This window comes from Acipenser ruthenus, chromosome 45 (genome assembly GCF_902713425.1).
Source record: "Acipenser ruthenus chromosome 45, fAciRut3.2 maternal haplotype, whole genome shotgun sequence".
Classification (NCBI taxonomy): domain Eukaryota; kingdom Metazoa; phylum Chordata; class Actinopteri; order Acipenseriformes; family Acipenseridae; genus Acipenser; species Acipenser ruthenus.
Window position 1 is genome coordinate 4,165,838 of NC_081233.1, and position 23,631 is coordinate 4,189,468.

General features: G+C 40.7%; 1 protein-coding gene across 5 annotated transcripts in view; it reads right to left on the reverse strand.

Moving 5' to 3' along the window:
* The window catches only part of LOC117401129 (integrin alpha-7), a 138,416-nt gene extending 115,386 nt beyond the window's left edge, over positions 1 to 23,030 (reverse strand). For 4 of the 5 annotated variants that reach the window (XM_059013486.1, XM_059013490.1, XM_059013488.1 and 1 more), the window contains exon 1: positions 22,689 to 23,030. In XM_059013486.1, the coding sequence (XP_058869469.1) occupies positions 22,689 to 22,867 (179 nt within the window). In that variant the 5' untranslated portion in view covers positions 22,868 to 23,030. The remainder of the gene's footprint in view (positions 1 to 22,688) is intronic. The other variant, XM_059013487.1, reaches the window with a different exon arrangement.
* Positions 23,031 to 23,631: the final 601 nt, after the last annotated feature.

Sequence of the window (23,631 nt, forward strand, 5' to 3'; positions counted from 1 at the left end):
ATGCTGACTATTTTATTCCATTAACAGAGTGCAGTTTTGGAGTTATCTGTGTAACTGTAAGGGTTTTAAAGGGTTAAGACATAAAAAAAACTCTCAATAACTTTTGCTAAATATTGTCAATACCAAAATCAGATAAGAGATTCTCCAGTTATGTGCAAAACTGGAAGTGTGACATAGAGAGGGACTGATGCATAGCCAAACACCTCCATATATACCCGGAATCTGATATTGTCAATAACTTACAGCAAGCTAAATACTGTTTATACCAAGTTCCATGACGATTGGATAAGCGGTTCTTCAATGTAAGTGGAACTTACAGCTGTACGATTTCATTCCCAGCTGGGGAAAGTGACAGTTTATCAAATATGAAGCTTCTATGAACTAGAACATAAAACTGCGTTGTTGTATTGATGATAGTAAAAACTTTGTATTGAGGCTGTTGCACATGGGATCTGATGTGTCATTGTTATTATTTGTATTTATTTCTTTGCAGACACCCTTATCCAGGGCAACTTACAATTGTTACAATATATCACATTATTTTTACATACAATTACCCATTTATATAGTTCTAGGCAAAGTACCTTGCTCAAGGGTACAGTAGCAATGTCCCCCACCTAGGATTGAACCCACGACTCTCCGGTCAAGAGGCCAGAGCCCTAACCTCTACTCCACACTGCTGCCCCATTGTGCATCAAGTTAATTCCACGTCAGATGTGTTCATAGACTATCTTTCCCTCAGCACAGTCATGCTCTGGGGGACGGGCCGTGTCACAGCTGTATCATTTTAATAAATGTTTCCATATTTTTTGGGGTTGGTGGCAGTGCGCCACTGTGGGTTACGTTAAACATTTATTATTATTTTTCCATTCATGGTTTGGCTGCCTCGTCTTTTGGGGGACTGGGATGAATGATATCGTTCATGTTTTTCCTAGCTAGCCTTGCGCAGGTAGCTGTCAAGCATCACAGTCATCAGACCCTTGGAAATATCATCTGCAGGGATTGGATCAGCAGGACGCTGTAGGGCAGCTGAGTTTGCAGGTACTTTGTGGATTGGATCAGCAGGACGCTGTAGGGGAGCTGAGTTTGCAGGTACTTTGTGGATTGGATCAGCAGGACGCTGTAGGGGAGCTGAGTTTGCAGGTACTTTGCTGATTGGATCAGCAGGACGCTGTAGGGGAGCTGAGTTTGCAGGTACTTTGTGGATTGGATCAGCAGGACGCTGTAGGGGAGCTGAGATTGCAGGTAATTTGTGGATTGGGTCGGCAGGACGCTGTAGGGGAGCTGAGTTTGCAGGTACTTTGCAGATTGGATCAGCAGGACGCTGTAGGGGAGCTGAGTTTGTGAGGTACTTTGCAGATTGGATCAGCAGGACGCTGTAGGGGAGCTGAGTTTGCAGGTACTTTGTGGATTGGATCAGCAGGACGCTGTAGGGGAGCTGAGTTTGCAGGTACTTTGTGGATTGGATCAGCAGGACGCTGTAGGGGAGCTGAGTTTGCAGGTACTTTGCAGATTGGATCAGCAGGACGCTGTAGGGGAGCTGAGTTTGCGAGGTACTTTGCTGTTGGTCATGCTGCGCTCCATAAAGGGACAAGTTCGGTCTTTCCCAAGTGCCTTGAGGAATTCAGTGTGTTAGACTCTCATATGTAAAGCCCTATGTAAATCGTGATTTCACAGGATGCGCGGAAATCATGAAATTAGCACAATACCGTGATTGTTACAATATTCTTAAGAAATAAAAATAAACTAGAGTTGCAAGCAACTTTACGGCTTCCTAGCTTTTATCGTGAAATTCATGTTACCAATCAGCTTCATTCAATTCTGGGCATTATTGTCCATAGTAGACCTGTAGAACTCTGTGAAGTTTGAAGAGTTTACATGCAGCGGTGTTCATGTTACAGGCCTTGTAAAGATTTAAGCAAAATGTCACTATTGCCATCTCTGAGCAATGAGTTCCATCTAGTGGTGAGCAACATTTTTTTGATAGAGCGTATATGTGTTCCATAGCAAACATGACCTTATCTGCACTCTCTATGGAGTAATAAGCCAGTTTTACAATTGACCTTTAGGAGAAGTCAAAGGTCATGGCCAATGACATTTTTGTATAGAGCATATATGGGTTCCTAGATGTGTTCCATAACAACCATGACCCTATCTGCACTCTCTAAGGAGTTAGAGGCAGTATTATGGCCGCCATATTTTTTACTGTAGCAACTTCCCTTGAACAAGCATAAAAAGCAACCATACTGAGATAATTAACTCCAATTTTTGCGGTTGTTTGTTAATCATATTACAGTTTGTACAGTAATTTTATGACGTTATCCAACGTGGCCTCCAAATCACAGAACCATCAGCTTCTTATGAACAACAGTTAATCTTGGACTATCCCTCAACATGTATAGCAAGTTTCAGAACTCTGCAATAAGTGATTTTCGATACGTAGACGTTTTAACAATCTCCTCAAAATCCAATATGGCTGCCGAACCATGTGACCTACGACAATTGTTTTTTCTTCACCATACTTCCCATAGGCTTCTACCAACCTACCAAATTCCGGGAGTTTTTGAGAATCTTTTGGCGGAAGAGAAAAAAAAAATAATACAAATCCTTACAGAACAATAGGCTTCCCCAGCCATTCTGGCTAGGAAGCCTAATTATTTCATAATTATTATTCGTATTTCATACAAAAACAAAATCACATTAACGAAACTGTACAGCCCTGCTGTGTGTCTGCGTGTACTAATCACCATGCACACAGTGCTGTGCAGTGATTATATCATGTGACTATATGCAATCTAGGCGTGAAATTAAAATACTACACACTGTAAACAAGACAATGGATGTCTCTAAAAAGATATCCAGCAGGAGTTTTACACAGCGATGGAGGGAAGCTCTTCTGTACGTCCTGCAATGATACTGTAGATCACTACAGAGAATCGGCTGTTGACAGGCATTTAGATTCAAGTATTCACTGAAAGAGAAAAGGTGGAAATCCAGAGCAGTAGTGCAACTGCTTTACTTGCAAAGAAACAAAAAATGGTGACTTCCATATTCCAGAAGTCCACTGAAAACCGTGAAGCATGAAACACATTAAATTATGACCTGACAGAGGCGTTTGTTCGCGCAAATATCCTTCTTAAAAAATTGGACAACCAAAAGTTACGTAAATTCTTCAGACTGAGTGTTGCAAATGGTGAAGTGATTCCTTCATCATCTGCCCAGCTGAGACATGAATACTTACCTAAAGGTAAAACAGTCTGGTTGCTTGTCAGTGGTCACTGACGAGTCAACTGATGCACAAGATCAGTACGGCTTACACATTGTATTTGTTTTGCAAGACCTAAATAATGAACATGCACCTGACATACTAGAACTGAAAGCTGTCCTTGCAGATACACTTTACCTACGGCTGTTAATTACAACATCGTTTCACAAGCTATTGTAACATGCTTGAATAACTTTGACATTGATTTTGATGATGTCAGTGCATTTATCTCTATATTTGATGTTTTTTTTTTTTAAAAAAATAATCTGTACACATAATTTATAAAATAGTTCCGTGCACATTCCGCGAAATACGATACTTTACCGTGACACTGCCGTGAATTTTAAAGAAAATGTTCTGCGTTTTTCACAGGGACTCGTAGAAAAAGTGACTGTTTATCTCAGCAAAGTTCAGAATGGCTGAAAATAAGTATAAAATAATTAAAAAATAATTAATCTGAAAGAAATTGGAGGAGCTTTTTCTTTCCTTCATATTACTCTAGAAGTAACTGCTAGTAGTTTAAAAAATGATTAATTCTAAATGGCATGATTGATCAAGAAATGTCGCACAAGTGCTATCCAGCTGTGCAGAAACAGAGGAGTTCGCCCAGCAAGAACGTCACCATAGAACAAGAACGCCACCATAGAACAAGAATGCCACCATAGAACAAGAACGCCACCATAGAACAAGAACGCCACCATAGAACAAGAACGCCACCAAAGAACAAGAATGCTACCATAGAACAAGAATGCCAGCATAGAACAAGAACGCCACTATAGAACAAGAACGCCACCATAGAACAAGAACGCCACCATAGAACAAGAACACCACCATAGAACAAGAACGCCACCATAAAACAAGAACGCCACCATAGAACAAGAATGCCACCATAGAACAAGAACGCCACCATAGAACAAGAACGCCACCAAAGAACAAGAATGCCACCATAGAACAAGAATGCCAGCATAGAACAAGAACGCCTCTATAGAACAAGAACGCCACCATAGAACAAGAACGCCACCATAGAACAAGAACGCCACCATAGAACAAGAACACCACCATTGACTTGACATGAAACTACTGGAGAGTACAGTGAGCGGCTGTGTGGAGAAGAGCAGCGGGCATTTTAAAAGTGATCTGGGTCCACAGGACTTGTGGATAGTACTTACAGGTTACAAAAATAAACAAGGGTTTATTCTCCCTTAATTTCACTCACAGGCACAACTTTTTCTCAAGGCAGAATTGAGGGGAAAAATCCCCACAACCTCCTTTGCGAAACTCGCATCTCTTTTGAATATCTGGCCTCTAGTGCTTTATATGTTGTTGTTTTATTAGCAAGGTTATACAAAAATACTGAAGCTACTACAAAGTAAAAAAAAAAACTAAGCCTGAGCAAAGCTTAGAAAGATATTTTCTATTCTTTACACTTTTGTTATTTTCATGTTTAGTGATCAGATAGATGATTGATTGAAACTTTTCATTCCCTTAGCAGTAAGATGCCATTAATGTCACACTAGTCTTAAGTAGCATCTATCATGGGTACCGACCAAGAGACTTTTAATTTCTAAGTTTATAATCAAGTATGTTGTGTAAATACACACATTTCGCACATGGTATGATACATTTACAGTGAAATCTATTACATAATGGGGAAGTCAAATTAAAACTAATAGAATACCTGAATTGTGTACTTTGCGGGCTCCCGAGTGGCGCATCCAGTAAAAGCACTCGCTAGAGTGCAGGATGCGCTCTATAGCCTGGACGTCGCCAGTTCGAGTCCAGGCTATTCCACAGCTGACCGTGGACAGGAGCTCCCAGGGGGAGGCGCTCAATTGGCCGAGCGTCGTCCGGGGGGAGGGAGGGTTAGGTCGGCCAGGGTGTCCTCGGCTCACCGCGCACCAGCAACCCCTGTAGTCTGGCCGGGTGCCTGCGGGCTTGCCTGTAAGCTTCCCGAGAGCTGCGTTGTCCTCCAACGCTGTAGTTCTGAGGCGGCTGTACAGTGAGTCTGCAGAGTGTAAAGAAGCGGGCAGCTGACAGCACACGCTTCGGAGGACAGCGTGTGTTCATCTTCGCCCCTCCCGAGTCAGCGCAGGGGTGGTAGCGGTGAGCTGAGCCTAAAAATAATTGGGCATTTCAAATTGGGGAGAAAATAATAAAAACTAATTGGCAACGACTAAATTTAAAAAAAACTAATAGAATACCTGAATTGTGTACTTCTACTGTAGTGCTCAAATGATTCATTTATATACCTTTATTTTGTTTTTTAGTCACAGTATTAGATTTGACAGTAACTCTGTAAACCAGCACTCTGTATAATCCAGCACAGTTTTCCAGTCTCAAGCAATGTCAGACTAGACGGGTTATACTGTAATTATATATTATGAAAATGTATACAAATATTGCATTCTAGTTGAAAGCTGCATGTTCTGCAGAGCTCTAGCTAGTTTGAAACAGAATACATTATTGTCTCAGAGGAGGTAATAATGCAATACAAGAGCAGAAGGCTTGAGAAGTGCCAGGGTGCCCCCCTCTTTTTAACATCAATGAAGGATGTTTCTGCAGCACAGATGCCCCCCCCCCCCCCAAGGGAGTCGGGGAGATAATTGCTTCATCTGGTTCCACACACACACACACACACACACACATAGCACACACACAAGCACACACAGTTAATTGTGAAATAAAATGTGTTCCCAAGACTCTCGGGTCCTCATAACAAATGACTCCCTTGCAGACTCACATACAGCATGATCTGTTAGCAGCTATTTACCAACAAGTAAAAAGAAAACATCAGGTGGTCAATTAGGTGTTTCAGTTTTGATTTTCTACAAGCTGTAAAAATGTCAACCCTGGTGCTGTAATAGACTCATCACTGTCATCAACCAGACAGTGCAGGGAAGCGATCAGAAAGGTAAACAGAGTGCTTGGGTATAGAGTACAAATCAGAAGAGGCGATCTTAAAGACTGACACCATGTTAATGATATTGTATAAAGACATAACAATTAATCAATTCATCTATTATTGGTCGCCAAGGCTTTTATTTTCAATGCACTGATCACTTAATCGATACAGTATATTTTTCGATAATTTTTCCCTAATCTCCCTTAAAAAGTGTCCCGTAGTAAAAGCATAGCAGAGTGTAGCAAAGCATAGTGAAAGCATGGTAAATTGCAAAGCATACAACATGGTTTATTTAGATTTCCAGAAAGCTTTTGACAAAGTCCTGCATAAAAGATTAATCCTCAAACTGAACGCAGTAGGGATTCAAGGAAATGCATGCACATGGATTAGGGAGTGGTTAACATGTAGAAAACAGAAAGTACTGATTAGAGGAGAGACCTCAAAATGGAGCGAGGTAACCAGTGGTGTACCACAGGGATCAGTATTAGGTCCTCTGCTATTCCTGATCTACATTAATGATTTAGATTCTGGTATAGTAAGCAAACTTGTTAAATTTGCAGACGACACAAAAATAGGAGGAGTGGCAAACACTGTTGCAGCAGCAAAGGTCATTCAAAACGATCTAGACAGCATTCAGAACTGGGCAGACACATGGCAAATTACATTTAATAGAGAAAAGTGTAAGGTACTGCACGCAGGCAATACAAATGTGCAATATAAATATCATATGGGAGATACTGAAATAGAAGAAGGAATCTATGAAAAAGACCTAGAAGTTTATCAGTAATGTCTTCATCTAGACAATGTGGGGAAGCTATAAAAAAGGCCAACAAGGTGCTCAGATATATAGTGAAAAGTGTTGAATTTAAATCAAGGGAAGTAATGTTAAGACTTTACAATGCATTAGTAAGACCTCATCTAGAATATTGTGTTCAGTTCTTGTCACCTTGTTACAAAAAGGATATTGCTGCTCTAGAAAGAGTGCAAAGAAGAGCAACCAGAATTATCCCGGGTTTAAAAGGCATGTCGTATGCAGACAGGCTAAAAGAATTGAATCTATTCAGTCTTGAACAAGAAGACTACACAGTGATCTGATTCAAGCATTCAAAATTCTAAAAGGTATTGACAATGTCGGCCCAGGGGACTTTTTCAACCTGAAAAAAGAAACAAGGACCAGGGGTCATAAATGGAGATTAGATAAAGAGGCATTCAGAACAGAAAATAGGAGACACTTTTTTGCACAGAGAATTGTGAGGGTCTGGAACCAACTCCCCAGTAATGTTATTGAAGCTGACACCCTGGGATCCTTCAAGAAGCTGCTTGATGAGATTCTGGGATCAATAAGCCACTAACAACCAAATGAGCAAGATGGGCTGAATGGCCTCCTCTCGTTTGTAAACTTTCTTATGTTCTTATAGCAACAGATACTTTTTTACACATTTAAGACTGGTGAGAGGGAGGCTTAACATGACTTAAATTTAAGACTAGTATCAAATTAAGACATTTTTATTTAGTTTGGGCTTAAATTTTATGTTTAAGTCCAAGAAGTGGTTTTAAAAGCATTTAAGACCTTTTGTGCAGCCGACCCTAGGTCTGCATGTTTGACAATGGTTAAATGCTTAGGCAGCATTCTCAATGATTAATGCTTGGCTAAAGTCTAAAACCTCAACATCCACAACAGTGGTGGTGACCTTGAGTGTTTCTGAGTGTACCCCGGCCTGCAGGCAGCTCTGGGCTGCACAGCTCTTTCACTTTACAGACTGTTCCCAGTCTGCACGTCTGCCTGATCCTGTGCAATATTAATGCAGCTCATCTCAGAACACCCTGAGCCATCAACTGCAGGGCTTTTAGTGGGAAACCAGAGAAGAAGAAACAGGCATGCTTTTGGATTGCTAGGTCCCAGCTTCACTGATCCTGTCACTGGCCTTATCTAACAATCTCTAAAAAGGAATGCATTTTGCACTCCAGATCCCAGATACTGTGGTTGGATTGAGTAATCTTATCTTGCTATACTAGCTAAATTAAATTTCAAAGTCTAAAAAATAAGATCTGTTTTATATGAAAGACAGTAATAACATAATAAAATTTACAAATGAGAGTTGAGTAGACCATTCAGCCTGTCAGTGCTTGTTCAGTTCCTAGAAGCTGGTTAATCTCAAATCTCAAGTCAGGTCTTAAAAGATCTCAATAATTCAGTATCAACAGCATGGCTAGGAAACCCATTCCATACAATCTTTATGTAAAGAAGTGTCTCTTACTCTCTGTCTTAAGTCTGTTTCTACTTCTGAAGTGTCCTCTGCTCCTGCTTGTATGTGCTTTGCTTTGTCAGCAGCTTTTAAATTTTAAAAACTTCTGGCAAGTTCTGCAGCAATATAAACACTTTTGATATTTCTACAGAACAGAGAGAAATTTAACAGTGCCTTTGGCTGTGTCCATTTAACAGTGCATAGAACTCTTCAAAACTAATAAATCACAGTAATAAAATAACATTCTCTACAATGCATTTCTGTATCAAGTCACATACATCTCTAATCACTAATCAATAGATGCAGCGACACACATACAAACAACCCCCCATCCACCAGCACTTATTCAGTCAAGCTTATTAAAATCTTGCTCTTATGTGGAGTCCAGCTGCTGTATCAGGAACTGATATATCAAATTAAAACAGCATTCCCTATTCCAGAGGCCAGTGCAAATGCCCTTACTAATTTCAGGCAAGCATCTCTCAGGCACACAAGCATCTGTCTTAGGTTTGAAACAGTGTTGTTATAAAATCGGGAGCACTACGCTCAATCAATTTCAATGTTTTTCTGTTTGTCTTTTGGAATGAGACCATTAGATTTAAAACAACTGCAGAAGGGCTGCAGTGGAAGAAGTGTAGTTCTAGCACATCAGCAGCAGGCTAGTGTTGAGCAGTGGAAGTGTAGTTCTAGCACATCAGCAGCAGGCTAGTGTTGAGCAGTGGAAGTGTAGTTCTAATACAGAGGTGGCCAAACCGCGGCTCCTGCTGAAATGCTAGAGGACGCACACTGTGCGGCTCGAATGAACTGAAGAAAGAGAAGAAAGAATAATAAACAAAAAAGATGAGTGAAAATGTAAAAATAACGAGTTTATTATTTTGTTCTCTGTTTCATCCATGTTTATAGTCTTGTTTTCTCCTTTTCTCTCTTCTTTCTTTGAGCCTGCATGTTCTCTGCAAGAGCATTTCATCACTTAGGACCTTCAACACCGCGCGCTGGCGCATGCGCATGCGTATTGCCATCACCTGGAGTGAAGAGCACAAATTTTCAGAACATGTGTGCTGTTGAAAGTCAATTTCATAATTTTGAATTAAGTGTGTGTTTGTTTGGTGGAAACAATGGAATTAAAACCCTCCACTAGTAATAAACGAAAGTATGAGGCTGAAAAGCGAGGCTTCAAGTCAGAATGGGAGGAGGATCATGGAATATTGTTCGTTGCAAACATCCTTATTCAGATGAATGAATCTTTGTATAAAATAGTGCTGGCGCTGGACTACAGAATGCATGTTTACATATTATATTACAGGTATAAAATTATTATATGTACCCCTTCAAAATAAATACAACTCATTTGCCATCAACAAAGCTCTGAAAAGTACTTAATACATGGCACAGTTAATCCCCCCAGCCCCCTTTTTTTTAAACTGAGCATTCAGATCTTTAAGGGAAAATAATCCTTACAACAATGTGTAATCTTATGTGGTATTTCTGGTAGAATTGGGGCAGTTATCGTATTTTATCGTACTGTGTAGGCTCTGCAATGTTCTATCCCTTCTTCTTGTGTATTGTGATGCCATCAAGAGATAACTACTTCACAAAGTGGAAGATTCCATTATAATGTTGGAGATAATTAAAAAAAATGTTTAAAGCAGTGCTAGGATTTAAAATACTAGTATTGTTTGTGTCTTTGTCTTGCGGTTCTCGGCCTCGTGAAAGTGTTGATATGTGGCTCCTAGCGTCAGGAAGTTTGGCCACCCCTGTCCTAGTACATCAGCAGCAGGCTAGTGTTGTTAGACATGTCATATTTCCAGTTTGAATTCTCATTTCTTATATCAAACTACGGACAGTTTCTGCAATCAGATATTACACAAAGCTCAAAGATCAGCTATATGCAGAGCTGCCCACCCCGATTACTGGAATACTGGGATTGAGCTCTCCACAGAAACCAGGTGCTGACAATCAGGTGAGGGGCATTGCTGTTGACTGGGATGATTTTACTATTCCGAGTGAAACAAGTGAAGAAACAGCTGCTTGGGTTTGGGATGATTGCTGCTTTTAGAGCACAGCAATCCACATACTGCATTTACCATTAATAACATGATATGAGCAACACTGAGCTACAGAACCCCCTGCAGCGTTTTCAAGAAACACATTAATAAGAAACTATAATAAGATCCAAAATGGAAAATTACCTATATGGTAACAATATCCTGGGAGACAGCCAGCATGGTTTTAGGAAAGGGAGATCATGTCTAACTAACCTACTTGACTTTTTTGAGGATGCAACATTGAAAATGGATAACTGCAAAGCATACGACATGGTTTATTTAGATTTCCAGAAAGCTTTTGACAAAGTCCCGCATAAAAGATTAATTCTGAAACTGAACGCAGTAGGGATTCAAGGAAATGCATGCACATGGATTAGGGAGTGGTTAACATGTAGAAAACAGAAAGTACTGATTAGAGGAGAAACCTCGAAATGGAGTGAGGTAACCAGTGGTGTACCACAGGGATCAGTATTAGGTCCTCTGCTATTCCTAATCTACATTAATGATTTAGACTCTGATATAGTAAGCAAACTCGTTAAATTTGTAGACGACACAAAAATAGGAGAAGTGGCAAACACTGTTGAAGCAGCAAAGGTCATTCAAAATGATCTAGACAGCATTCAAAATTGGGCAGACACATGGCAAATGAAATTTAATAGAGAAAAGTGTAAAGTATTGCATGTGGGCAATAAAAATGTGCATTATAAATATCATATGGGAGATAGTGAAATTGAAGAAGGGAACTATGAAAAAGACCTAGGAGTTTATGTTGACTCAGAAATGTCTTCATCTAGACAATGTGGGGAAGCTATAAAAAAGGCTAACAAGATGCTTGGATATATTGTGAGAAGTGTTGAATTTAAATCAAGGGAAGTAATGTTAAAACTCTACAATGCATTAGTAAGACCTCACCTAGAATATTGTGTTCAGTTCTGGTCACCTCGTTACAAAAAGGATATTGCTGCTCTAGAAAGAGTGCAAAGAAGAGCGACCAGAATTATCCTGGGTTTAAAAGGCATGTCGTATGCAGACAGGCTAAAAGAATTGAATCTATTCAGTCTTGAACAAAGAAGACTACGCGGCGATCTGATTCAAACATTCAAAATCCTAAAAGGTATAGACAATGTCAACCCGGGGGACTTCTTTGACTTGAAAAAAGAAAAAAGGACCAGGGGTCATAAATGGAGATTAGATAAAGGGGCATTCAGAACAGAAAATAGGAGGCACTTTTTTACACAGAGAATTGTGAGAGTCTGGAACCAACTCCCCAGTAATGTTGTTGAAGCTAACACCCTGGGATCCTTCAAGAAGCTGCTTGATGAGATTCTGGGATCAATAAGCTACTAACAACCAAACGAGCAAGATGGGCTGAATGGCCTCCTCTCGTTTGTAAACTTTCTTATGTTCTTCTTATGTTCTTATTGCATGAACCTGGTTGTTGTGCTATTGTTATTCAAACATCGCAGTGCAGGTTCACACTTTCACACTCCCTCATGCAACAATGCTGGTGAAATGAGTGGTGTATTGTGGGAACAGAAACCCAGCCTTGTTGCAGGAGGGAGAGTGATCGGATACACTGCCATCATTATAAGAGAAATGATCTTTCTCCTGGAGAACACACCTGGTAAATCTTGAGAAATGATCTTTCTCCTGTAGAACGCACCTGGTAAATCTTGAGAAATGATCTTTCTCCTGGAGAACACACCTGGTAAATCTTGAGAAATGATCTTTCTCCTGGAGAACGCACCTGGTAAATCTTGAGAAATGATCTTTCTCCTGGAGAACGCACCTGGTAAATCTTGAGAAATGATCTTTCTCCTGGAGAACGCACCTGGTAAATCTTGAGAAATGATCTTTCTCCTGGAGAACGCACCTGGTAAATCTTGAGAAATGATCTTTCTCCTGGAGAACGCACCTGGGAAATCTTGAGAAATGATCTTTCTCCTGGAGAACGCACCTGGTAAATCTTGAGAAATGATCTTTCTCCTGGAGAACGCACCTGTGAAATCTTGAGAAATTATCTTTCTCCTGGAGAACGCACCTGGGAAATCTTGAGAAATGATCTTTCTCCTGTAGAACGCACCTGGTAAATCTTGAGAAATGATCTTTCTCCTGGAGAACGCACCTGGGAAATCTTGAGAAATTATCTTTCTCCTGGAGAACGCACCTGGGAAATCTTGAGAAATGATCTTTCTCCTGGAGAACGCACCTGGTAAATCTTGAGAAATGATCTTTCTCCTGGAGAACGCACCTGGTAAATCTTGAGAAATGATCTTTCTCCTGGAGAACGCACCTGGTAAATCTTGAGAAATGATCTTTCTCCTGGAGAACGCACCTGGTAAATCTTGAGAAATGATCTTTCTCCTGGAGAACGCACCTGGTAAATCTTGAGAAATGATCTTTCTCCTGGAGAACGCACCTGGGAAATCTTGAGAAATGATCTTTCTCCTGGAGAACGCACCTGGGAAATCTTGAGAAATGTATTCCCCACCAGATTTTTTGACCCATGTATGATAAAAAAAATGTCAAGAGTCAGCAATATGTTTAATAATTTGATTAAACAACAGAGGATACAGCAAGGGTAACGTAATGTGTTTCCTGTTGGACAGTGAATATGATTATAATACTGAGCTACATTAAAACTAAGTCACTTCATCCACATACACAGGGGTCCTCATAATCAAGTAATCATCACACAGTACCCGAAAGGTTAAAAATAGTTGTATACAATTGATCGGATTATAGATTGATCGAATTCCTGCTTTTTAACTTTTTTATATATATAAATAAAATATATACTGTTATTTATATATGCTATTTAATATGTAGCAGTTGTGTGTGTGTGACATGCCTGAGGACCTTTTATACAAAGGTATTTTGTTGTCTAAATGTAAATGCTTTATTTAAAAAAAATAATTATATATATAGAGTGTACAAAACATTAGGAACACCTGCTCTTTCCATGAAATAGACTGACGAGGTGAATCCAGGTGAAAGCTATGATCCCTTATTGATGTAACCTGTTAAATCCACTTCAATCAGTGTAGATGAAGGGGAGATAGGTTAAAGAAGGATTTTTAAGCCTTGACACAATTGAGACATGGATTGTGTATGTGTGCCATTCAGCGGGTAAATGGGCAAGACAAAAGATTTAAGTGCCTTTGAACGGGGTATGGTAGTAGGTGCCAGGGGTGCCGGTTTGAGCGTGTCAAGAACTGCTGGGTTTTTCACGCTCAACAGTTTCCCATGTGTATCAAGGATGGTCCACCACCCAAAGGACATCCAGCCAACGGCAGGCCAGTGGTTGAAAATGGCTCATTGATGAAAGAGGCCAAAGGAAGAGGCTGACACAAATTTTGCAGAGCAACAGACGGGCTACAGTTAGTCAACTGACAGTCCAGTACAACATTGGTGCCGAAAGACCCATAAAAGAATGCACAACTCGTTGTACCTTGACACGAATGGGGTATGGCAGCCGACGACCTAACAGAGTTCCACTTCTTTCAGCAAAACACAAGAAACTGCGTTTGCAGTGGGCTAAGGAACGAAAACACTGGACATGGAGGATTGGAAAAACATTGGCTTGTCTGATGAATCCTGGTTCCTGCTGTTTCACGCTGATGGGAGGACTAGGGTATGTTTTGTACTGTACAGTGCTTTGTGATAAAAGCACTATATAAGTGTAATAAATAAATAAATAAATAAATAAATAAATAAATAAATACAAACAATTCAAAACATCTATGGGTTCACCATATAGAGTGTGACAGACAGACAGACACCCACAGACACAGACAGACACACCCACAGACAGACAGACAGACACACACACACAGACCGACAGGCAGGCAGGCAGGCAGACAGACACACATACAGACAGACAGACAAGATCAGTGCATAAGGGTCCCCCATGTTTTGAATGACGGCCCTAAAAATAACCTAATAGTGATATTCTGTAATGTTACACAGCAAGATACAGAGAGTGAGTATATGCTCTTAAATGAATACATGGGGATAACATTTTGTTTTAAACTTTGGACTGAAAGCTTAGGTGCCCAGGGATTCACCTAGTAAGTATTGGCACTTGGAGTGCAAGTTGAGTCATGCAAGCATGGTTCAAATCTCACTCATGTTGTTTGGCTGTGGACCCATAGGGCAGGGAATGAGTAAACGTGGCTGGGGATAAGTAGTTAACCTCATCATACTTCAGCATCCTCTAGTGATCAGACTACTGGTCAGGAAATTAAGTGGAAATGATTCGCACAGAGGAAGGGAGACACTTCTTCACACAGAGAGTGGTGAGGGTATTGAATGGGTTACCAAGCCATGTTGTTGATGCTGAATCTCTGGGGTCCTTTAATACCCAATTCGACCAAGTTTTAAGATCAGTCAGCTACTAGGAATATCATAGATGGGCTGCATGGCCTCCTCTCATAGGTAAATCGTGTGAAAGTTCTAGTGACGTCTCCCTGAATAAAGTCTATCATAGTAAAAGCACAGCAAAGTGTAATAAAGCATAGTGAAAGCATGGCAAAGTATAGGCCAGAGAGGTATGGTCAAGCATTAAAAACATAGCAAACCATGGTAAACTAATGCATAGTATAACTGTAAAATGATCTTGCAGATTTACTGCAGTAAAGTTTTATCAGATTTACTGCAGTAAAGTTTTATAAGTGTGGTTGCATCTTAAAGAGTAAGTAGCGGGGTTCCGAAAAATCCAGTGTTACACTCCCCCACGTGCTGCTACAACTGTTTAAAGAATGGACCTGTCATTTTTCTTTTCATTAACATCCTGATAACTTTTTACACTTATAACATTAAAGTCTGTTTCAAAACTTTTTTCAAATTGCCCGCTCTAGTGAACCGATAGTGTAAGGATTATTGCCCACATTGTCAAACAGGTAACATAGCAATAACGATCCATGATGTGATATGGAACAAAAAAGCCAGCGCACAAAAGAGCTTTGAAACAAACTTTAAAGTTAAGTGTAAAACGTTGTCAGAATGTTAACAATGAAAAGAAATGACAGGTATGTTATTTAAACAGGTGTAGGAACACATGGGGACGTGGAAGGCTGTATTATTGGGAATCCCGCTACTTATTCTTGAAGTCATCCTGAGTAAGTATGTTCCCACAATGAGGCTAAATTCAAATTTAGACAAAAATCTATCAAGGAAAAGAAAATATAGCCCAATGTATGTGTCTATGGTTTTCAAACAAATATCAATGTTTCTCAAAAAGGAGCTTTCTTGTAGAGCTCTTAAATTATGGAATGCTCTGCCTTTGTTTGTCAGGAAGCTTGGACTGTTACAGTTTTTAAGTCAAGACTAAAAACACACTCATAAAATAGCTTTCTTATCTTAGTGGGTTTTAATGTAACTTTAAAATGCTGCTTTTGTATTATTATGTCTATACTGTTATTTAAATCTGTTATTTAAGTGGTCTGATTGTGGCAGTTGTGTGTGTGACATGCTATACAAATGTATTGTGGCTTGTTCTTTTTTTCTGCTATGTACTGTACAGTGCTTTGCAATACTTTTGTATAAAAAGCACTATATAAATGCAATAAAAAATAAATAAATAAAAAGACAGATGGGGCCAACATAGCACAGGTGTGAAGCTCCAAAAAGCTGTCTCTGGGTTTGCCTCCTACAATAACCAAGCTAGCCTAAGAAAAGAAGCGAGGCTCCACGCAGGTGTTTTAGGACTGACTGCTGCCTGCCTTTTGCCTTGTTTGATAATCATTCAACCTTTTTTTTTGAGAAAAGTTTTATAAATAAAATGTTATTCATAAAAATCATGACGCTTATATAAGGCCCACATTATTGTAAACTGTTATAAATAATCACATATTTACATAAAGTTGTAAGCTTCCCTTAGAACATTTTAAGAAAGTAAAACTTTTCAGACTTTGTCAGCTTGACTGAGTGTGAGTCTGAGTATGTGAATGCATATGAATTTAGGTAATGTAAACACACATGAAAACCAACAAGAATGGCTTTGTGACAGTGTAGATGCACAGAACATCAACAAGCAGGTACAAAGGAGGGCACTTCTACCATCTTTATTTTTATCAGTACATAAGGCAGAGACACCATCAAAAACAGACCTCTCGTCATGGGCAGAGATTCTCCTGTAACAGACCACACAGCTGTCATTTGTGAAGCAAAAGAAAAACAGCTAACCCAAAGCCAAGCCTATATAAGAACAGAAGAATGTTCTGGATCATTAATGCTTGTTTTGTTACAAATAATTGATCCATCCCATCTAGACAGCTCTTGGAGACATACAATGAATCAGCAGCTGTGACATGGCATTCCATACACCCAGCTGTAACATGGCATTCCATACACCCAGCTGTGACATGGCATTCCATACACCCAGCTGTAACATGGCATTCCATACACCCAGCTGTGACATGGCATTCCATACACCCAGCTGTGACATGGCATTCCATACATCCAGCTGTGACATGGCATTCCATACACCCAGCTGTGACATGGCATTCCATACACCCAGCTGTGACATGGCATTCCATACACCCAGCTGTAACATGGCATTCCATACACCCAGCTGTGACATGGCATTCCATACACCCAGCTGTGACATGGCATTCCATACACCCAGCTGTAACATGGCATTCCATACACCCAGCTGTGACATGGCATTCCATACACCCAGCTGTGACATGGCATTCCATACACCCAGCTGTGACATGGCATTCCATACACCCAGCTGTAACATGGCATTCCATACACCCAGCTGTGACATGGCATTCCATACACCCAGCTGTGACATGGCATTCCATACACCCAGCTGTGACATGGCATTCCATACACCCAGCTGTGACATGGCATGCCATACACCCAGCTGTGACATGGCATTCCATACACCCAGCTGTGACATGGCATTCCATACACCCAGCTGTGACATGGCATTCCATACACCCAGCTGTGACATGGCATTCCATACACCCAGCTGTAACATGGCATTCCATACACCCAGCTGTGACATGGCATTCCATACACCCAGCTGTGACATTGCATTCCATACACCCAGCTGTGACATGGCATTCCATACACCCAGCTGTGACATGGCATTCCATACACCCAGCTGTGACATGGCATTCCATACACCCAGCTGTGACATGTCATTCCATACACCCAGCTGTGACATGTCTTTGGTGACACCTTTTAGAACTGGAGTGGAAACTCAAATCTTCTTTTGAAAGACAACATGTTTATAACAGCTTGTTTCCGCACTGCTTTTACCATCCAGCTGAAGAAGGACTTGCAGACCGAAATGTCCTGATATAATAGATTTTTTTTTAAATCAATTGTTCACATTTTTATGTAGCTACATGACCAATGGCTGTCTCTAGCTATGAGGACAGCGAGGTTGTGTCCTCGGTTGTTTTTTGCATCATGGGCAGCAGTGTGGAGTAGTGGTTAGGGCTCTGGACTCTTGACCGAAGGGTTGTGGGTTCAGTCCCCAGTGGAGGACACTGCTGCTGTACCCTTGAGCAAGGTACTTTACCTAGATTGCTCCAGTAAAAACCCAACTGTATAAATGGGTAATTGTATGTAAAAATAATGTGATATCTTGTAACAATTGTAAGTCGCCCTGGATAAGGGCGTCTGCTAAGAAATAAATAATAATAATAATCATCAAAGCAAATGCTCATGTATAAATTCTGGTAAAGTACAAAAGACTCCTTCATTTTCTCTGTTAGTTTGCCATGTAACACAGATTTGGAGGCTGAATATTAAACACCAAGCAGTCATATAAATACTGCAGCTACAACCTGAAACCCAAGTGTGCCCTCGGGAGAACGTCAGCTCTGGTTATGGCCCCTATTTTATGACCTTTTTATTTTTGATTTTGCTCCTTTTGGTACATTTTTCATTATTCAAATTATATACAGTCAAACTCGGTTAACTCAACTGGTGGAGAACACGACACCTTCATTTAATTCAACAGACAGTCTTGGTCCCGAATTTTCTCCATATAAAATATATGCATCCTGCCTCTTAATTTTTTAATTCGACACCACGCTTTACCCGACACTTATTACAGGTACTGAAGGGCCAAAAACTGTTAAAAAGACTAGTGGAGAACTCAACACTGTCGTGTCACGTGACTGATCTCTGAATAGAAATGGATCGTTCATTCATTCATTCGCAACTACCAAGTGCAGCTGGTTAGTGTCAGTTCATAATGAGTGAGAAGCGAAAAATGAGTTCTCGTTCAACTGGCTTTAAAGCTCAGGTCATTCGGGATAACAAGCTTGTCAGCAGAACTTTCAAAATGCGTGTTTCTGCACGCGAAACAATCGACAATGTTTGATTTCTGTGTGAAACGTAGACTACTGCAACTCCCTCCTGGCTGGCCTCCCTGCGTCCGCCACCCGTCCGCTCCAGCTCATCCAGAACTCTGCTGCCCGCCTGGTGTTCTCTCTGCCTCACTTCGCCCACACTACTCCACTACTCCGCTCGCTCCACTGGCTCCCGATCACCGCTCGCATCCAGTTCAAGACTCTTGTACTAGCCTACAGATGCCTTGACCAGACTGCACCCAGCTACCTCCAGACCCTCATCTCTCCCTACACCCCCACTCGACCTCTCCGCTCCGCCTGCACTAGAAGACTAGCTCTACCTCCGCTACGCTCCCCTGCCTCCAGAGCCTGCTCCTTCTCCACCCTTGCTCCCCAGTGGTGGAATGACCTTCCTACAGATGTCAGGACTGCCCAGTCCCTGACCACATTCTGGCACCTCCTTAAGACTCACCTCTTCAAAGAGCACCTGTAGAACTCCTCTGTTTGTATCCTGGGACACTATCACCCTTCATGTAAATGTGCTTTATTTTGCTCTTATCTGCCCCCTATTTTACTGCATTTAATCCTGTACTTCAGAATACTGTAATCTGCCAAGTGTTTAACCTGTAGTACTTTGTATTTAATCACATCCTGATGTAACTATCACTATTTAATCATATCCTGATGTAACTATCACTATTATCTGCTGTATTACTGAATTGTGGTTTGTCACACTTGTACCTTGCTTGAACAAAAGTTATTGTATTCTTGCTCTTATTGTATTACTTGTATTGTAACACTTGAAATGTATTTGCTTACGATTGTAAGTCGCCCTGGATAAGGGCGTCTGCTAAGAAATAAATAATAATAATAATAAAAATAATAATAACGGTAAGTTTATTATTGTTTTTGTTCACCGAGTGAATGCTGTTTAATGTACATTTGTTAACTTTTGCTATTTAAGCCATCAAATTAGACAGTACAAGCCAATACCTAACAGTATAGTCAACAGCTTGTGCAGTTTGTGGTTGGATTGTTTTCTTAAAAATATGTGCCCCACCCCTGTGTGCATTTCTGTATTGTATGTTGCTTGTGTTAATGTTGGTGTATAGAGATGGCTGCATGGGATATAAATGGGTGTGTGCAGCACGAGTTATTTAAAATGTATAATTGTATTTAGGCACAAGGATGGCAGATCACTTCACGTGCATTTAAAGTATTTAATATGTGAGCACGAGGTTGCACATAATTAATTCACGTGCTGGGATTCAAGTGAATAATTAATTGGTAATTGAATCCCAGGCACAACAGTATATATAGATGCACATTTTACTCACTCGGGGTTGTGTGTTCGGTGAGTGGAGAACGGGAGAGAGAGAAGGAGAAATAAATTAATAACAATTGCTACTGCGTGCTGGTAGGACCAGCACGATACTTGTTTGTTTATTTTTACTCACCGTGTTTGTGTGTCTGTCCGTCCACCGTTTGTTTAAGTGTTAGTCCGTTTTGTTTGTCTGTTTTATTTGGCCTCAAGTGCCGTGTCCTGTGTTTTGTTCAACCGTTTATTTGTTTATTTATTAAAATACTGTGCGCTGCCATTTGCGTTTTCAGTTTCAACCCCAGTACTGTCTGTCTCTGTGTGTTTCTTTCTGGCCTGAAGTCCTCCCTGCAGCTAGCCTGTCACAGAGTTGTACCGAGTTTGTACAGTACTGTATACTGTAATTGATTCATTCACTGCAGTTCTTTCAACCGTTTTCATAAGGACATTTAACTAAAAATATACTTGTAAATACTGTAATACTGTAAACGTGTTACTTATATGCATGTTAATGCCATGGCTTGTGTGCACCCGTGGTTAACTTGACACCTTGGATGAACCGAGGTTGACTGTGTGTGTATATTGTAGCGGTCACGGGGGAAGGCAGCAGTAGGGCTGGTAGGTGACGTAATCATACACAAAGACATAAGCCCGATATACGTTCCTTGCAAAGGAGCCGGCTCTTTTGTACAGTGGTATCGGCGCTATGCTTCAGTGCCAGAGGTCCAGGGTTCGCGCCCGCCCTCCACCTGTGTGTGGATTGCCTCGCCCTGTGTGATGCGCCTGCCTGCGGGAGCCAGGATCGCTACAATATTATATATATATATATATATATGCAATAAGGCCCGACAGGCTGTTCATATACATCCAGTATATGGATGCCTCGGGGTGTTGTGCAGCATGAGACGAAGCCGAGTTCCTCCAACCCCCCAGAATTACGTATATTGGACGTATACGGACACCATGACGGTCAAACAGAAAAATGCATAAATCATGTTTAGGGCAAAAAATGATAAGTTTTTTATTAAATATCCTTATGCCAATGAAGTCAAGTGAGTATATTTATTTAATTGAAACATGCAAAAGTAAGTAAATCTTTATTTTTGATCTTTATGTGTTGAATTTTACATTGCCATTAAAAGATCCACTAGGAGGCAGAATTGAGACAGCATTGAATACATTTTTTGACAGATTCCCCAGTGGTGTTGTCATTCAGACAGCGGTTTATTCCAGCTCGGAGACGAATGTAGCTTGAAATGTTATATTCTTCTCCATGGGCATTTCTTACATTTCCATAGTAATCCCTGAGTATTTTATAAAGATTTTCTTAAGATGTGCATTTTCCACAGCTGAGACCATTTGTTTTTTTGTTTCAGCCAGTCCTGAAGCCAGCGATTTTATTTTTATTTGTGTTTATTTTGGTATTTTTTTCCATTTTGCTATCTTTCAGTTCATGTAATTGTTCTTCATCCGAATCGGCATGTCTGCTCACTACTGTTGGGTGTTTTGTTGCTGGTAATTGGTCGCTCAGTTTTATAGTTACTGTACATCTGTAACTGTAAACAAGATGGCTACCGGTACTTTAAATTCTGTGAGGCAGCACAGTGATTTCAAATATGTGACAAGACTCCAACTGTCCGTATCCATCCAATATACGGACAGCTGGAACTTGGCTTGACCAATCACTTTGTTTGTTTCACGTTCCATTGAAAGACCTGGATTATATATACTATAAGAAGTATAAAGTCACAGTGTCTCTTATATTTATTAAACCTTCCTTGTAAAATTTGTCTTGTCATTTGTTGAAACACCATCACATGACCAATTATGGTTTGCACTCTCGCCCTCAAAGTCCTTAACAACTGTCTATATTCATAGCACTGGTACTCATAGCTCTGACAGACTGACGTGCTCACCTTTCATATCACAAAGAAAAAATATGACAGAAGAACTTCATCTTTTTAAAGGTGAGCTTCTAAACGAAAGACATGCTAAAACCACAAAAATCTGTCGTCACCCTTCAGAAAAATCTCCACTCCAGACATGGAGAAATACGAGCCTCAAACCTGGACCGCCTTCTGTGAGAGAGTTCTGCACCGCCGTCCGGAAACACAATGCACATAAAGCAGTCTATCAAGGGTTAATAAAACACATATAGTCCGGATATTTCAGGTTTTGTGGAAAACTATTGTCTGCTCATGTTAATATAGTGTCCTCCATGTTAATATCCCGCCACACACACTATACAACTCCAGTCCATATTTGTATAACACATCTTTTTTTTTTGTTCTTTACAACTTTATTTCCATTTCCAAAGCCCCTCGAAAACACAACATAAAAAGTCAAAGGCTCAGCAATACAAATACCAAATGAAAATCTGTCAGCCTAACTTAGAATAGTACAAAACAAGCTAAACAAGTATGCCTTGTGCTTGGGAGAAAGAACCCCTTCTAAAAGTTTCCCATGGATGGCAAAATCCCCGACAAGCACTGGCAAGCATGGCATAACACAGAGTGGTAGAATAGGACAGCCTTTCTAAACCATTACAAATGTGCCACTTTGAAAAGGCATGCCGCTCAGAGGGCAGGCTCACTCACCAGCTCTTCGGCTCAGGAGTCAGCTGTTTGTGAAGAGCCACAGAAAACCCAAACAGACTGCCCCTTTCCCCATCCTTAGCAATGGTCTCGGTCACATCCAGGTTAAACCCGGACCCCAGAGGAGGGCAAGCATGCAGTGCCCAGAGGACGAAGAGCAGGGCGGCCCAGGACCAAGACATATCCAATTCCACACGAGAGACACCGCTTTCAAACTAATATTCCTTTCCTGTTCCCACTGTTTCTTCTCTCCTTGTCTCCTTCTGCTCTTCTGCTGCAGTGCTCCAGTAGGGCCAGCTGCCTGCCTGTGTGTGTGTGTGTGTGTGTGTGTGTGAGAGAGACAGCGTGTGTGTGTGTGAGAGAGAGAGAGAGAGAGAGAGAGAGAGAGAGAGCCTCCCTCCCTCTCTCTCTCTGGCTCCTGATTGACAGAAAGGACTGAACAAGTGCTTCAGATTCCCCTCCCTCCCCCTCTCTCAGCTGACATCAACACTCAGGGGGACTGGCTGCCAAAATACCAGGCAGGGTGACTAAGGCACTGGGAAGTGTTTAGGAGGGGGCAGGCTATTCTCTTTCACACTTACACTTACATTTCCTATTAAAACACGCCGCATCAGGATTGTGTTATAAAGGGTTTTCATGTAGCGTATATTTTGTCATCTTGATTGCTATGCTGATTTTGCTGCTTGGTTACAATAATGCTGCAGGAATGGTAGTTCAAAAATCAGATCATGTCGTCTCAAAGTATGTGGTGCTAACTAAATAAATCCATTGTACTGTAAAACCGTAAATATTTGCAAGCCGTTTATTGTGCGTTTTTTGCATATAAAAAAAAACTGCAAACATTTTTTGCCTCAAATCTCAAATTCCACAAACAATATATTCTTCATATATTGCAACAGGTCGCCAATATTTCTGAAGCAAAATAGGTTATATGGGTGTGATTCGA